This window comes from Euleptes europaea, chromosome 9, assembly GCF_029931775.1.
Source record: "Euleptes europaea isolate rEulEur1 chromosome 9, rEulEur1.hap1, whole genome shotgun sequence".
NCBI classification, from domain to species: domain Eukaryota; kingdom Metazoa; phylum Chordata; class Lepidosauria; order Squamata; family Sphaerodactylidae; genus Euleptes; species Euleptes europaea.
The window spans coordinates 90763253-90781319 of record NC_079320.1 but is presented as its reverse complement, the minus strand read 5'-3'; the positions used below and the strand labels follow the sequence as shown (position 1 = coordinate 90781319).

Genomic DNA, 18067 nt, shown 5'->3' with positions numbered 1-18067 from the left:
TTCTGTCCCATGTTCACATGCTCTCACAAGCCCACGGACAAACCAGGTAAGTTTCAAAGTAATGTTTAAGGTTATGTAAAAATGTTCCTGATCAGCATTGTCAGAATTAGCATTGTGTTAAGCTCACTAATTAATTCCCCACAATTCTTCTTTCTAGGAATGGCAGATTTTAATTACCTTCACACAAACTGTTTTGAAATTACTGTAGAGCTTGGTTGTGAGAAGTTTCCTGTGGAAGATGACCTCTATTCACTCTGGCATCAGAACAGAGAAGCTCTGGTGAAATTCATGGAAATGGTAATGCACCTTTCTCGCGCTCATTCCTTCCTTCTTGCCCTCACAGAGCGGTTCACTGGGGCTGGTTCTAGACAGCTTTTACACAAAGGACATCTTGCTTTTCTTCTAGGTTGCAATTTGCAGATATTTCAGGGCCGCAAGATGCTGTGAGGTCCCTTCTCTCTCTTTGATGGCCTCCTCCCCCTTCCAGAACAGTTAAGCTCCCCTCCCCTGAAAGTGTGCATTTAAACTGGCAAACAGCAAAGTGGAGAAGACCTAAACCCATTCCTCCCACGGCCCTGATCCAAGTGTCGCTGTGCTGGAAAGTGGCATTTCTAAATCTCCCAGTGTCCCCTCTCGTTTAGCCTTCTTATGGGGCATCCTCCTGAATATGAGATGATAGTGGAGCATTTGGAAACACAAGGTCCAAATTCCTGCTGTCAAACCAGCTACTTGTGTTACTTTTCATCCCAAATCAGGGATGATGGCTCACTGCGGCTTCAGAGACCATTTCCTGGGCCCAGATGATGCCTGGTGCAGCCAGGAGAGGTTGGGGTGAGGTGGCAGAGGAATATCATAAATATCCCTGCACGGTTCAGCAGGTCTGGTGCTTTGTAAGAGGATCAGAGCTCCTACGAATATTGTGCCATTTGGATTCAAAACACCACCATTACCAGTCAGAGGAGACAGGCTGATCCTTCCACTGCAATGAAAGGGAAACCAAAAGGAACAGCAAAGATGAAAACAAATGAACTGAAATGAATGTAATGAAATGAATGTAATCAAAATGAATGAAAAATTAAAGCAAACTCACTCTTTAAAATGACAATGATGGGATTAGAGGGGGGAAAAGACTCTCCCCTGACATTAGCTGTGAGTCTAGGCTGTAGGGGCAAGATCTGCAGAATTAGTTGCCTGCAAGGAAGAGCCCCGTGGCGCAGAGTGGTCAGCTGCAGTACTGCAGTCAAAAGCTCTGGTCACAACCTGAGTTCGATCCCGACGGAAGTTGGTTTCAGGTTGCCAGCTCAAGATTGACTCAGCCTTCCATCCTTCTGAGGTCGATAAAATGAGTAGAAGAAAGAGTAGGTTTTTGTACGCTGCTTTTCTCTACCTTTAAGGAGTCTCAAAGTGGCTTCCCTTTCCCTCCTCACAACAAGCACCTTGTGAGGTAGGGGGAGCTGAGAGAGTTCAGAGAGAACTATGACTAGCCCAAGGTCACCCAGCACTACGCCACACTGGCTCTCAGCTTGCTGGGGGTAAAGGGAAGACGACTGGGGAAGGCACTGGCAAACCACCCTGTAAACAGTCTGCCTAGTAAACGTTGTGATGTGACATCACCCCGTGGGTCAGTAATGACCTGGACCTTTACCTTTTTTGCCTTTAAGGATGTTCCCTCCCTCAGTTCCATTCTAGGCAGTGCCCTGAAACATAGCAGTCTCTTAAATGAGGCTCTGCCACCCTTTTCCACTTGCATAGCATTTTGGACTGTACAAGGCTGTTGTACAGATTGCTGAGATAAGATCTGTGCTCATCCAAAGCACTTCTTGTCCCTTATTTCCGCAATCCCTGCAATCGAAATATGATTGTGGATGGGGACTGGGGACATCAAAAGAGGGGCTTGTATAAAGGGACTGAGGCTTGGACTTGGGACTTCTTGGATCCCGGCTGTCTTAGCCTCTGCTAAGATCAAGACACCCTTTCATTCTCCTTTCCCAGATGCCTACCCTCTGCATCGCATCCCTCCGGAGGGCTCATGCTTCTGGGGAGCCAGCACTGTTGACTGGAGTTCATGCAGGCTGTCTGCAGTGCTGGGTGTGTGAGGATGATGCCCATACATGCAATGCCAACCAGTCACTGTTCTTGTATCCAATTGCAGTGGTTGGTAGGTAGTTAAAATTTATCGTGTAAGGCCAAAGGCCATAACAGTATAACAAAAACCACCGGCCCAAATATAACAATAAAAGAAAACACAGCAAGGTTAAAGACAGTTTTAAAGGATCTTATGTGACAATAATACAGCACAGGACAACACCACAGACCTTTCTGTTTTGGTGCACGTCTGAGTAGTTAAAATCGCTCATAGTCGGAACATGCAGTGAACTATTGCAAACTAGACAAAATCAAAATTCAGTGGAGATTTTTGGTTCAGCTTTACATCAGATCCTTTTTCAGCACTATTTTGCTTTCACGTTCTTCTCTATGAGGACATTTTAAATAAGAAATCCAGATATTGCTCTGTGTCAGGGTCAGGCTGCTGAAATCCTTTTTCTGTGGGGCATCACTTTATACTGGCCCTACACAGCCCCACCAAGTCAACCTCTGTGTTCTCATGACTAACCTACAGCTGCTGAGTGTTGACTGGCCACAACTCCCCTGGCTGGGAGTAGAAGAGTCCTTTCCAAGCCAAAAACCAAAGCCCGCGCCTCGTTCTGAGGAGCCCATTTGTAACAGTGGTTTAATGTGGTTAGGAGTATACCAGCTTCTCTGCACAGGCTTTATGGGTTATTCTTCACTGAACAGCCTCTCGTTATCGGTAATATCATCCTTCAAAACAAAATACTGTGCAGACCCATAAATTAATTTTGTTTTACAGCTGATCTGTTTTAGCGAAGGCAAACGAGGCTGGATTAAATCCATGTACATTATACTTGAACCTGAAGGGGGAAAGAGCTGTGAGTCAGGCAGCCCTCTAATGAAGACACTCCTGATAAGGATGGTGCCTGCCAGAACTGATTCAGATTTTCCCCTCATTCTGACAAGGACCAGATTACTTGATGTTTTGTGCAAATCTGTATGACGAGTAAAATGTAAACCCTTCTTTATCTTGTCACAAATGCAGGCTATTATAATTGAGTTCATTGTGAAGATGTAATATTATTTTTTGGACATCTTTGTGTTGCACAGAACTGAGCAGTACAGGTAAGTATGGTATGAATCAGAAATCTGGACAATCCAATTGAGGTAAAATGATATCAGCTGAGAGCATATCGTACTAGTGCTCTGGTCCAGCAAACGTGGCCCACATGAAAGCTCAGTTAGTAGGACCCTTCTAAGCCTAGGTCAGAATTATCCATTGATTTTTCTTTCTTTCTTATAAACATAGAGCTGGAAGGGACCTCAAGGATCATCTAGTCCAACCCCCTGCACAATGCAATAAATTCACAACTACCTTCCCCTCCTCTCCCCCAGTGACCCCTGATCTATGCCCTGCTCCTTTTCATCATGTGTATAACTACAAATACATTAAGCATTGCCTTTTTAAATGGCTACTCCAAATAGTCCAAGAGAGATTTGGATAATCCATAGGTTTTAAAAAAATAGTGTTCCAGTGCACTTATTACAAAGCAATATGTCCTTTTGCACCTCTTTTGCAACTTATGCTGGACTAATAACCTTGCCAGATTCTGGATGTTGGTTAACCATTGGAAGACATTTTAAGAAGTGCCTTGGGGAAAATAAAACAGTAGGAATGTGAAACTGGGGAGGAGGAGGAAGGAGCAGCAGCGAGGACAAAGGGAAGGTGGAGGTCAGGAAGTGGTCTAAGGCCTGGAGACCTAACCAATGTCTCTTCTGTCCGTTGAAGGAGTAGCTTTTCTGGTGGGGCCGCAGAGAGGCTGGCGGGTGGGAAGAGTGCCTAGTGTGATGGAGCGACCATTAGTTTCAAGATTGCTAAGAGCCAGCACTGGTTTCTCAAGAACAAGACTAATCTTATCTCTTTTTTTGAGAAAGTTACTACCTTGCTGGATCAGGGGAATGCTGTAGACATCGTTTATCTTGATTTCAGTAATGCTTTTGATAAGGTAACACATAATGTTCTTGTTGACAAATTGAGAAAATGTGGTTTACATCCTATGACTGTTAGGTGGATTTGTAACTGGTTGACAGATTGCACCCAAAGAGTGCTTGTTAATGGTTCCTCATCCACTTGGAGAGGAGTGACTAGTGGAGTTCCTCAGAGATCTGTCCTGGGCCCTGTGTTGTTCAACATCTTTATACATGATTTGGATGAATAAAAGGTTTGCTTATTAAATTTGCAGATGATACTAAATTGGGAGGGGTAGCAAATACGGTAGAAGACAGAGCCAGGATACAAGATGATCTTGACAGGATGGAGAATTGGGCTAAAACTAATACAATGCATTTCGACAGAGATAAATATAAAGTTCTGCATCGAGGTAGGAAAAATCAAATGCATAATTATAGGATGGGGGAGACTTGTCTTGGCAGTGGTGTGTGCGAAAAGGATCTAGGGGTCATAGTAGACCATACACTGAACATGAGTCAGCAGTGTGCTGCGGTAGGTAAAAAGGCAAATGCAGTCTTCAGCTGTATCAACAGATCATGTGAAGTGATGGTATCGCTTTACTCTGCTCTGGTTAGACCTCACTTAGAGTATTGTGTTCAGTTTTGGGCACCACAATTTAAGAAGGATGTAGACAAGCTGGAACGTTTCCAGAGGAGAGCAACAAAGATGGTGAGGCTTCTGGAGACCAAGTCCTGTGAGGAAAGTTTGAAGGAGCTGGGGATGTTTAGCCTGGAGAGGAGACAACTGGGAGGTGAAATAATAACCATGTTCAAGTATTTGAAGGGCTGTCATATAGAAGATGGTGCCGAGTTGTTTTCTGTTGCCCCAGAAGGTTGGACCAGAACCAATGGGTTGAAATTAAATCAAAAGAGTTTCCTTCTAGACATGAAGAATTTTCTAATAATTAGAGCAGGTCCTTGGTAGAACAGGCTTCCTCGAGAGGTGGTGGGCTCTCCTTACCTGGAGGCTTTTAAGCAGAAGGTAGATGGCCATCTGTCAGCAATGCTGATTCCATGACCTTAGGCAGATCATGCGAGGGAGGGAAGGAAGGGTTGCGTCAGTGTTCGGCGCTTGTGGCCCTTCTTGCATGCCCATGGTAGTGCCGATCGCCGCTTTGGGTCAAGAAGCAATTTTCCTCCAGGCCATATTGGCCAGGGATCCTTGAGGGTTTGGTGGTTTTTTTTTTTTTTTTTTTTTGCCATCTTCTGGGTGTGGAGTTGAGGTCACTGCAGGTGTGTGTGGGGGAGGAAGTTGTGAATTTCCTGCATTGTGTATGGGGTTGGACTAGATGACCTTGGTGACACCTTCCAACTATGATTCCGTGAAGTATGACCAGCTGCTGAAATTGCTTTCTTTCTTGCCAGGTCCATAGTGGAATAAAAGGAAGGGTATCTGACAAATTTGGAAACCCAATCAAGAATGCCCGTATTTCAGTCAAAGGAATTCGTCACGACATCCTTACAGGTAACTGGACTGATAAAACAGAGTAATGTCACATGATTTTTACTTTGCTTTTGGTAGGAATATGGCTGTTTATTTTATGTTTATTTTATACCTTGCCTCATCTAAAACCCATGCACAGTACAAACCATTAAAAATACATAAGGAAACATAAAAATTACCAGCATAGTCAAAGAAATGGGATGTTTTTGGAAACTGAGGGTGCTGCTGTGGAGGGTTGCCCAACTCCCTGCTCACAGAGAGCTGTGGATGGGCATGTGTGGTGCATCTTTTCTTCTGTGGCTTGAGAAATAAGAATAAGGATATGTTTCCTGCAGCTGCTGATGGGGACTACTGGCGACTCCTGCCTCCTGGAACCTATGTGATCAGTGCCCAGGCTCGTGGCTATAGCAAAGTCCTCAAGAAGGTAACTTTGCCTACCAAGATGACCAAGGCTGGACGGGTAGACTTTGTCTTACGTCCCCTGACTGGGAAACCCCCCAAAATTGCCCGTGATTTCATGAGAAGAGCACAAGAGCAATTGGATCCACTGGCGGACTTTGATCCTCATGCTCCGCATGCTCAGCCAGAGCCAAGAGAAGATCGAGAGAAGCCCTGGTGGTGGTCATACTTCAGTTCTCTGAATAACCATAAACCTCTGTGGCTGCTTAAATATCACTAAACTCTTAGAAGATGCAGCCCTTCCCCTCCCCCCAGAAAAGAACTAGCAGTCGGCTGCATTTCCAGTACTACCTTGGATGCTAATGGAAGCATTTGAATCTAATTCATGTGTAAGTATAATATCCTCTCACACTTTACATCACTTTTCTGTACTTATTTACATACACAAAATATGCATATTAAAATCAGCATGTACTTAAAGCTGCCTGTGATACAGACATTGTTTCCTTGTTCTATGTTTTCCCTCATGCCAGTGAAGTTCATCATCAGATTTTAAGAACGTAAGTATCTGAAGAAAATATTTCTGATCCTTTAACGTGTTTTTATAAATGTCTTAAACTCATTCGTTACTATGAGCTGAAACACCCTTTAGGAAAAGCTTTTTTAGGAAGGACCCCTCCTTCATACCATTACACTTGTGCATAACTTGTTTCATTCATTTTTCCAACTTGAAATGATTTCTTCAAAAACCATCTAATTTTCAGGTAGATTTCCTAATCTAGAAAGTAAGAAAAGTCTAAACATAAGCCAATGACTTACATAGTCTAAAAAACTTCAACAGACGAGGTGCGTCTGCGAGAACTTGAAGGGAATCAAGCTGGAGGCAGGAACCTACTCGCTGACATCTTCACGAGAGGTTTGCCATCTCATAGAATTTTCTCCAAGCACCAAGAGTACCCATACCCAAGCGATGAGCCAGACTCCCAAGGCAAATGAGGGATGGGGAACAGTTGTCTGCTCACCTCCTCTTGAGGATCCAGTGGATCTCCATATAACGTAGCTTCTGGTGTTATCTCCTCCTCCTTTTCTTGTTGTTGATGTTTACACGTAACTCCTGGGGAAGGGTCTTTCTGCAGCCCTTGATAGCCAGCTTCCACCACACAAGTCGTATCAGAATCATCCCACAGTGTCACTTTGTTAGCTGTGCTCTTGGCAGGACAAGGGCCTTCACCATTTCTTTTCCATCATCAAGAATTCTGTTCCTCTTCTAAGAATCTGTTGGACTCTTCTCAACGAATCTCAACTTTCTGTAAGGGACCACTAACTTGCACAAAGCTTGTGAAGGTTGGTTATCAATATGGCTACCAAAGACATTTTTGGAGACAAAGTGAATATGGAACCATTTAAGAGCCAGCGTGGTGTAGTGGTTAAGAGTGGTGAAGCAGTAGACTCTAATCTGGAGAACTGGTTTTGATTCCCCACTCCTCCACATGAAGCCAGCTGGGTGACCTCGGGTTAGTCACAGCTCTCTCAGCCCCACCCGCCTCACAGGGTGTCTGTTGTGGGGAGGGGAAGGGAAAGTGATTGTAAACCAGTTTGATTCTTCCTTAAGTGGTAGAGAAAGTCAGCATATAAAAACTACCTCTTCTTCTTCATCATCATCATCATCATCATTCTTACCTAGTTCAAGAGTCTGTGAAGTGTGCTGCCAACACTTCTAGGTACAGTGAGGGAAAAAGTATTTGATCCCCTGCTAAATTTGCCCGTTTGCCCTCTGACGAAGAAATGACCAGTCCATAATTTTAATGGTAGGTTTGTTGTAGCTGTGAGAGACAGAATAATCCCCAGAAACCAGAAGACAAAAGTCAGAGATTGAAGTGCATTATAATGAGTGAAATAAGTATTTGCTCCCCCATCAACCAGCCAGATCCTAACCCTAACCCTCAACCTCCCTCGGTCTGGGGCTCCATGCAAGATCTCATCTCGTGGAGTTGCAATGATCATGAGAACGGTGATGAAGCAGCCCAGAACTACACGGGGGGAACTTGTCAATGATCTCAGGGCAGCTGGGACCATAGTCACCATGAAAACAGTTGGTAATACACTACGCCGTGAAGGACTGAGATCTTGCAGAGCCCGCAAGGTCCCCTTGCTCAAGACAGCATATGTACAGGCCCGTCTGCAGTTTGCCAATGCACATCTGAATCACCCAGTTCTCCTCTGGGTCATTTTTTCCCTCACTGTATGTCCTGTCTTGGGGTGAGCAGTCTCCACTCTTGTTCCAGTGTGGAGTAGTGGTTAGAGTGTCCATCTAGGATCTGGGAGACCCAGGTTTGAACCCCCACTTTTCCATGGAAACTTTCTGGGTGTCCCAGTCTGACCTATCTACCTCACAGGGTTGTTGTGAGGATAAAATGGAGGACAGGGGAATAATGTAAGCTGCTTTGGATCTCCATTGGGGAGAAAAGTGGGGTATGAATGAAGTACATAAATAAATAAATACGGTCCATTGGACAGCAGTTTTGAGGGGGTCTCCTCCTGGAGAAGCCGTATCACAAGGCAGGCTTATACCACACACATCCAGATCAGGTTGCAGCCACCTCAAGATTTGTGTCAGAGAATAGGAGTAGAGGCTATCTGGGGTGGAGTGGGGGTCAGGATTCCCGCGATGTATGGCAGGGAGCCATGCAGTGATTGCAGCACCATGTCAATTTATTATCTACACTCATCCAGCAGGCTGTCTTCACTGGGGAAGTGGCAGGGTATTATGCCCTTATGGGACGTAAATGGTTTTCTAGGTTCTTAAGCATAATTTAAATGCATAGTTTGCACAATGTAGTTCCTTCACTTAGTTCCTTACCATACAGGTGCATATTGAAATCAGATCGTTATTTCCAGTTTGTCTGAACCATTCTCATGCTGAGTCTGGGTGTTATAGACCAGTTTGAGAAGGCTTTGACCAAAGGAGAGATAACCGTGCTTAAGGAAGTGACTTGTGAGCTTTAACAGCAGAAGGAGCTTTGGTGATTTCCTCCCAGGATGGACCATGCTCACAGGAGATAATGTTCTTGAATAATTAAGACCCCCTGAGGGAGACGAGCCATAGCAGTCGGCCTTTAGGAGTAGGGTTGTGCAAAAATTTTTTGTGGTAAATTTCGGGTTTGGATTTATTGGGCCTGATTTTTTCCAGTAAACCCGGAATAAGCCGAATATCCATACCTGTAAATTTTGGTATTCAGCTTATTTCTGGGCTACCGAAAAATCTGGTCCATTATAGTCTATGGGGATTTTTTCCGAAACTCCTGTGAGGGCATTTTTGGAGGTAGAGTCCCCAAATTTGCAGCATGGCTACAAGGAACTTTCCTTAGATGGTCACCGAAGTTTGGTGAACTTTGGGACAGGGGGTCCAATTCTATGGGCCTGCAAAGGGGTCACCCCATCCTGTAGGCATTTGGAGCCAAGCTTTCCATTGGTTTTCAGGTTCAGAAGTTCAGCGTTGTCGAGGACTGGCGGAAAGAGCCGATTGCCAGGCTGGTGCCTCAAAGTCTGGGGGCTCCATTCGTATCTGGGGTGCATAGTATGATGTCCATGCAAATTAGCTTCCAAACTAAGGAAAAAGCCTAAATGCAAGAAAAATAAAGCAGGAAAACATTTTGTTTGGTGGCAAATGACATCCTATGAACAGTTCTTTATTGTGGTCATCAAAAATCTGATTTCAAGAGATGGTCACGGTGTGGGGAAATGAAGCCTCTACTCAGGGCGACCTTCAGTTTGACAGCAGGTTTTCAATGCGGGGGGTATTACATTGGAGCCAGCCAAAGTCTCGACCATGGGGGCTGTCTGAAGGAGACTGCTCATCTGCGTGAGTGAGGGAGTCTCCTTTGGAAGACTGGTGGTGTCAGCAGCTGTTGAAGCCGTTTCTTTTTAGTTGGAGGGTATATCCTTCTGGGCGGGACTGGTGAGCTCCGACTTTTAAACAAGCCTTATGTTTTATCCAAATTAACCAATGGTGATGGATGGATGGTTGTGTGGTTGGATGGTTGGTCAGATCAAGTTGGCTCCGATTACACAATCCCTACCTCAAAAGGGCCCCAATTATGGGCCCTAACAAAATCAGTCAAAGAAAAGATAGAAAAATGGGAGAAAGCACAGAGCCGTGCCTCTGAGCAAAGATCCCCAGATTCTGGCATTTGGTAAACCCAAAACCTGAAAATTACTGAAATGGCTAATTTTGGATTTATTTTCGGTTCAGGTTTATCGATATGCACAACCCTATTTAGGAGGCAGGCAAGAATCTGAGTTTCAGACAAAAAGAACTCTGAGATAGTAGGCTCAACAGGCCTAGATATCCCCCCCCGCTGCATGCTCACACAGATCGGGGCCCTCCATACAAACCACCACTGGGATCCAAAGTCAAATCTAGGCAGACATCAGAGGCCTTTGTCCTGAAGGCATGAACAAAAATGGTAGAGAAGAGCACACTGGTGAGGTTTAGGCCTCCTTCTCCAGAGACTGATCTACTAAAGACCAGAACTGTATGGCAGTCTTCCAAATGTGTCTGCAGCCGGGACTCCTACCAGGGGTCCACTGTACGAGCAGCTTTATTCTCAGCCCCTCTCCTGATGATTCCTAGCATGGAATTTCTACTTGTTTGATCACTGTCCTGCTCCCAGTCAACGTCTTCAGTGTGCTGCCCAGTCTCACCCCAAGGCCTTCCTTTTGGTCTCTCACCACAAGTTCTGACCCCATCAGAAATTAATCCGGCTAGCCAGGGAAGTTAAAAACAATAAAAAAGGGTTTTTTGGTTATGTCCATAACAAAAGGAAAATCATGAAATTAAGATTTTTTTTGTTCAGATGTACATATCCCTTTGCACTTATGTTGAATTTCATCTGCCATTTTGTTGCCCTCTTTGGAGCAGCCCCTTAGAAGCTCTTCATTCACCCTTTGTGTTTCACCATCCTAAACAGTTCTGTGGCATCCACAAATGTTGCTGTGTCACTGTACACTACTGGTTTCAATGAATATATTATTATTGTTATTTTAAAATAGTCTTTCCTGAAGAGAGTTGACTTTCCTGACTCCACCTTTAATTTCACAGTCAAATCTCAGTATCATGTCCAGATTACAAAGGGAAAAGGAGGCATCCAGGAAACCAGCATTACTGCAGGATCTTGAAAGTTGCACCTTCTCAGTAACTTTCTAGCGCAATAGAAAGTCCAGGCCATAACACTCTTAGATCTTTTTAAAAACTTTACCTACGCCCCAGGATCAACATGGGTTGGTCATGTATCGTATAAAATCAACTGTGTCTGGTATTTCTTGCAATATTTAGTTCTGCACACTCAATGGCATTCATAGAAACATACAGCTGGAAGGGACCTCCAGGGTCATCTAGTCCAACCCCCTGCACAATTCAAGAAATTCACAATAACCTCCCCTCCACACCCCCAGTGGAAGGCGTAGCAAATATAGTAGAAGACAGAGCCAGGATATGGAATGATCTTGACAGATTGAAAACTGGGCTAAACTAATACAATGAATTTTAACAGAGATAAATATAAAATTCTGCATTGAGGTAGGAAAAATCAAATGCATAATTATAGGGTGAGGGAGGCTCGTCTTGGCAGTAGTATGTGTGAAAAGGATCTAGGGGTCTTAGTATACCATACACTAAACATGAGTCAGCAGTGTGATGTGGTAGCTAAAAAGGGAAATGTAATCTTGGGCTGTATCTACAGAATTATAGTGTCCAGATCATGTGAAGTGATGGTATCGCTTTACTCTGCTCTGGTTAGACCTCACCTAGAGTATTGTGTAGTTTGGGGCAACAGTTTAAGAAGGATGTAGACAAGCTGTAACGTGTCCAGAAGAGGGCAGCGAAGGTGGTGAGGGGTCTGGAGACCGTCCTATGAGGTAAGGTTGAAGGCGCTGGGTATGTTTTGCCTGGAGAAGAGACAACTGAGAGGTAATATGATAACCGTCTTCAAGTATATTAAAGGCTGTCATATAGAGGATGGTGCGGAGTTGTTTTCTATTGCCCCAGAAAGTAGACCCAGAACCAATGGAAGGAACATTAACAGTTTGAGATATGCCGATGACACCACATTACTAGCAGAAAATAGTGAAGACTGTTGGACATCTGTTGGAAGGCTAACTCTGCCAAAACAACTAGGCCCGACAAATTCCTCACTTCCCTTGCAGACAACTTTATAGTCAAAAAGTGGAAGAAGCGACAAGGGGAACAGCCATTTTGGATCTGATCTTAACCAATAATGATGACTTGGTTTATGGGGTAGAAGGAGTGGGATCCTTAGGTGGGAGTGACCATGTTCTCCTGGAGTTTGTTATACAGCAGAAAGGAGAAGCAAGAAATAGTCAAACATGTACTCTAGACTTTAAGAAAGCTGATTTCAATAACTTTAGGGAACTACTGGGTGTGATCCCGTGGGTGAGAATATTGAATGAAAAGGGAGTACATGAAGGATGGGAAATTCTTAAAAGGGAGATATTGAAGGCGCAATTTCAATCAATTCCCACGAGGAGAAAAAAAGGTAGAGGTTTGAAGAAACCAGGGTGGATGACTAAAGAACTTTTGGTTGAGATAGGATTTAAGAAGGGCATGTACAAGAAATGGAAAAAGGGAGAAATCAACAAAGAGGAATGCAGACAAGTAGCCAGCACATGTAGGAAGAAAGTCAGGAAGGCTAAAGCGCCGAATGAGCTCCGGCTAGCCAGGGAAGTTAAAAACAACAAAAAAGGGTTTTTTGGTTATGTCCATAACAAAAGGAAGATCAAGATAACGATTGGGTCATTGCGTGGAGAGGATGGTGAGTTATTAACAGGGGAGGCGGAAAAGGAAGAATTACTTAACTCCTTTTTTGTATCTGTCTTCTCCCAAAAGGGGAATAGTGCTCAACCTGGGAATAATGGCGCAGAGGATACAATAGGGGAATTACAGCATAGTATAGACACTGAGATAGTACTGGAATACCTGGCTACTCTTAATGAATTCAAGTCTCCGGGGCCGGACGAACTACATCCAAGGATGTTAAAAGAACCGGCTGAAGTGATTTCAGAACCACTGGCAATAATCTTTGAGAATTCATGGAGAACAGGAGAAGTTCCAGCAGACTGGAGGAGGGCAAATGTGGTCCCCATCTTTAAAAAGGGGGGAAAAGAAATCCCAAACAATTATTGCCCAGTCAGCCTGACATCAATACCAGGTAAAATACTAGAGCAGATAATTAAACAGACGGTCTGTAAGCACTTAGAAAGAAATGCCGTGCTCACTGACAGTCAACATGGGTTTCTCAAAAACAGGTCATGCCAAACTAATCTCATATCTTTTTTTGAAAGAGTGACAAGTATGGTAGATGAAGGGAATGCTGTAGATGTAGTGCACCTTGATTTCAGTAAAGCCTTTGATAAAGTCCCCCATGATCTTCTTGAAACAAAGCTAGTAAAATGTGGGCTGGACACTGCTACTGTTAGGTGGATTGGTAATTGGTTGACCAACCAAACCCAAAGGGTGCTCATTAATGGCACAACTTCATCCTGGAGAGGAGTGACCAGTGGTGTCTGTCCTGGGACCGGTACTATTTAATATTTTTATTAATGACTTGGATGATGGAATGGAGAGCATGCTAATCAAGTTTGCAGATGACATCAAGTTAGGAGGGGTAGTTAATACCCCAGAGAGTAGGGTCAGAGTTCAGAATGACCTCGATAGACTGGAGAGCTGGGCCATAAGCAATAAAATGGATTTCAGTAGGGAGAAGTGTAAAGTACTTCACCTAGGCAGAAACAATATAAGGCACAGGTACAGGATGGGAGATAGTTGGCTTGACAACAGTACATGTGAAAGAGATCTGGGAGTCTTAGTGGACCACAAACTGAACATGAGTCAACATTGTGATATGGCGGCTAAGAAGGCCAATGCAATTCTGGGCTGCATCAATAGGAGTATTGTGTCTAGATTAAGGGAAGTAATACTACCACTGTTTTCTGCATTGGTCAGACCTCACTTGGAATACTGTGTCCAGTTTTGGGCTCCACAATTTAAGAAGGATGTTGACAAGTTGGAGCGTGTCCAGAGGAGGGCGACCAGAATGATCAGAGGTCTGGAATCCATGCCTTATGAGGAGAGACTTAGGGAGTTGGGTTTGTTAAGTTTGGAGAAGAGAAGGTTGAGGGGAGACATGATAGCCATGTTTAAATATTTGAAGGGATGTCATGTTGATGAGGGAACTAGCTTGTTCTCAGTTGCTCCAGAGACTAGGACACGGAGTATTGGATTTAAACTAATAGAAAAGTGATTCCACCTAAACATTAGGATGAACTTTCTGACGGTGAGGGCTGTTCGATGGTGGAATGTGCTGCTTCAGAGGGTGGTGGAGTCCCCGTCTTTGGAGGTCTTTAAGCAGAGGCTAGATGGCCATCGGTCGGGAGTGCTTTGATTGTGGGATCCTGCATGGCGGGGGGAGGATTGGGGCCACTGGGGATGTGGGGGGAGGTAGTTGTTAATTTCCTGCATTGTGCAGGGGGTTGGACTAGATGACCCTGGTGGTTCCTTCAAACCCTATGATTCTATGATTCTACTTGAAACACTACTGATGAAGGTTAAAGCAGAAAGTGTCAAAGCAGGATCACAGCTGAACGTCAAGAAGGCAAAAGTAATGACTACTTTAAGGTTGATGATAAAGAAATTGAAATTGTTCAAGATTTTCTGTTCCTTGGCTCCATCATCAACCAACAGGGAGATTGCAGCCAAGAAATCAGAAGGAGATTGAGACTGGGAAGAGCAGCCATGAAGGAGCTAGAGACGACCTATAAGTGTAAGGATGTGTTGCTGGCAACCAAGATCAAGGTAATTAATACCATAGTATTCCCTATTACTATGGACAGTTGGACAGGAAGCCTACAGGAAGAAAGTTGATTCATTTGAAATGTAGTGTTAGAGGAGACTTTTACAGATACTGTGGACTGTCAAAAAGAGAAATAAGTGGGCTGTAGATCAAAGTGGGGCACTTCCGATCACAGCACATTTGGGGCACTCATTCCACACTGCAGTTTTTTATGTGGAACTTCCCCATGTGTATGTCTTACCTTCCTTTTCAGATATTCAGTTTCCGACTGTCCCCCCTTGTTTTGTGTGCATTCACTGTTGTACTGTTGTGATGGTGCTCTCTACTGAATACAGTCCATTTGCTTATGCAGTTACTGCCCCCCAGTCCATTTCCTATGTGACTGGCTGTTTTCTTTGGCTCTGCAGCAAGTTCAGGCTGGAACCAGGGCAACAATTCACTTGGCATGTGGGAGCAGCAGCAGAAATATTGAGCTGGCTGTTTTTGTGTGTCCCCCCCCCCCAGTTTTGCAAATGCATTTCCCTCCACACCAGTGAACCCAACTGGTTTCACCCATCCCCAAGGTGTGTGTGGGGAGGGGGGTAAGCCATCGAAGTACTGGAAAGCTGGAGAAAAAGTAACACCTCATATTTGAGGGTGGTTGGAATGTGTATTCTCCTCCACACACACACACACACACTATTGTAGTTTCACTTCTATACTGGTTAAATGGTAAGTGTTTCAGGATTGGTTCCCACAATTATATCTAGGGCTGTGCATATTGGTATACCCAAACCGAAACCCCTCCGAAAAAAGCCATTTTGGTAAATTTCAAGTTCAAGTTTACCAAATGCCTCAACCTGGAGAGAATGCCAAACCTGAATTTGAATCCCCGAAAAAGCCGGATAAGTACTCAGTTTTTTTCAGGTTCAGCTTTCCCCGGGCTTTTCGTGGCTTCTGGGGGGCATTTTTGCAGGTAGAGCCCCCAAATTAACAGCGCAGCTACAAGGGACTCTCCTTGCAAGAACCCCCAAGTTTGGTGAAGTTTGGATCAGGATCCAAAGTTATGGGTTCTGGAAGGGGTTGCCCCCCTCCATACAGAAACTTGTCAGATTCTCTGATCCTTGCCTAGATGCTTATGCTTTTCTATGGAGGAAGGGGTGACCCCATAAAACCAGACCCCCTGACCCAATCTTCACCAAACTTTGGTGTTCATGCAAGGAGAGCCCCTTCAAGCTAGCCTGAAAATTTGAGAACTCTACCTCCAAAAATGCCCCCACAGGAGCATAACTTCAATGGTGGGAACTTTCAATTAGCCTACTTGCAACATAGACCCATGTGGAGAGGAAGTAGCTAATTGAAAGTTCCCACCATTGAAGCTATGGGGGATTTTTTGGAGGTAGAGTTCCCAAATGGAACTCTACCTCCAAAATGCAGAAGAAGCAAACTTATTGCAAAAAACGTTGTAATTCCGGAAGGCGTTTTCCATCTTGTTATTCCTGCCGCATTGGGGGACGTTCTTCTCCCTTGCTCACAACTTTAGCTACCACCATTCTAGACACACATGGACTTTGGGGTTTTGACTTTTCTCCCCTTCCGTGTGCAACCTAGTGGAAGTCTTTTCAGACATTGAACTAAGTTCTTTTGAACTATATTTCTCGTTATTGTTATTCCGCTCTCTATTGCATATATTGTCATCACACTTGCTTGTTGTTTCTTTCCTTACCTTGTTATATATATTTGATTACTTGAAGAATTTTTGCATTTGAGCTGTGTGCTGGTTTTTGTTTTGTAGCAACTTTACAGCGCAGGTGATTTTTTTAAAATTGTTGTATCTAACCTCCAGGTAATGGCTGGAGATCTCCTGCTATTACAACTGATCTCCAGCTGATAGAGATCAGTTCACCTGGAGAAAATGGCTGCTTTGGTAATTGGACTCTATGACATTGAAGTCTCTCCCCCGCCCTCCTCAGGCTCCAGCCCCAAAATCTCCAGGCATTTCCTAACCCGGAGCTGGCAACTCTAATCATGCATCGTGTATTGCTGTTTTGATATATTGCTAACATGCAATTTTTAAAGAAAACCCTCACATATTGCCCATTGAGCACCAAAACAAACTCCTGAAACCAGACATGGACTTGCACTATATGGGCATCTTCAGCACTGCTGTACATCACTTAGGTGTTTAACTCATGACTGAGGACCATCTCAATGCACTCTTAGAAGTAGACTAGCCTTCTGTAAAGATTGTTGGTGGAACTGGAGCCTATTTTAAGTATTTGAGGAATGTTAGATTCTCAAAGCATCACTTGGGTCCTAGCCTGGACAGTTGTCCTATGACAGGTCTTGGTGCCTCCATTGGTGCTGCAAGTGGAATTATCTGTCTAGGATCCTGTCAAGGAAAGTAGGACCCATGTTGGGGTTTGTCAAGAGTGGGGTGTTCCCTCCAAGGAACTTTCCAGCCTCCTCACCCTCCTTTCTCATCCTAAAGGGCTGGCAAACTCTGGGAGCATTGGCAGGGGCAGGCTCTGGGATGTCAATCCCTATTTCAGAGAGGTAGTGATGTCATGACCTTCTGGGAATTTCAGAATCTCTATGGTTAAAAAAATCCTAAAGTTTCATGACAGGTATAAGCAGCCCCCACCTCTGGGCAGTGGCAAGAACTTGGGTTCCCCTGGTCTCCTGGGCTGGCTTGTCTTGTCTGGGGTGTCCCTGTTATGAAAATAAATCCTGAGTTATATGAAGGAACAAACTTGAGCTGTTTTGAGCCTGCGGTGAAGTACAAAACTCCATTGTGCATAGAAGTGCAAAGCATCTAAGCTTCCCATACTGGGGGTGGGGGTTTGAGACAGAATCAACATATACATGCCACAACTTGGCCATCTGTCACAATCACCTGTCACCTATCCAATCCAAGGGGAGAATGTATACAGAACTTCTCCAGTCTGACACCCCAGTACTTCTCCTCTGTACCTTCTTCCCCAGTACTTCCCCAGTACCTTCTTAGCACTCCACACCAAAAAGATCTGTGGGCAAAAACACCAGAGGCTGTTAAGGAAAAGGTCTGTTGATTAAACTCTTCCCTTCTTATTGGTCCAAAAACTAACTCCCTGCTTCTGAGGAACTCCTTGAAATATTGACCAGAAGCTGAGAGCTTTTCTCTCTCTTTTGCCAAACCTGAAGTCTGCTGTGGAAAAGGGGACTGCATAGTTTTATACTTTGTAATCCACCTGGAATCTCAGTGAGAAAGGCAGGCTATAAATGAAGTAAGTTAATAAATAAATAGAATGCACAAAGT

General features: G+C 44.3%; 1 protein-coding gene across 1 annotated transcript in view; it reads left to right on the top strand.

Moving 5' to 3' along the window:
• Positions 1-6203, top strand: part of CPZ (carboxypeptidase Z) — a 35154-nt gene extending 28951 nt beyond the window's left edge. The window contains exons 7-9 of the mRNA XM_056855474.1: positions 158-297; positions 5446-5545; positions 5860-6203. Coding sequence (XP_056711452.1) covers positions 158-297; positions 5446-5545; positions 5860-6203 — 584 coding nt within the window. The remainder of the gene's footprint in view (positions 1-157; positions 298-5445; positions 5546-5859) is intronic.
• The last annotated feature ends 11864 nt before the right edge of the window (positions 6204-18067 follow it).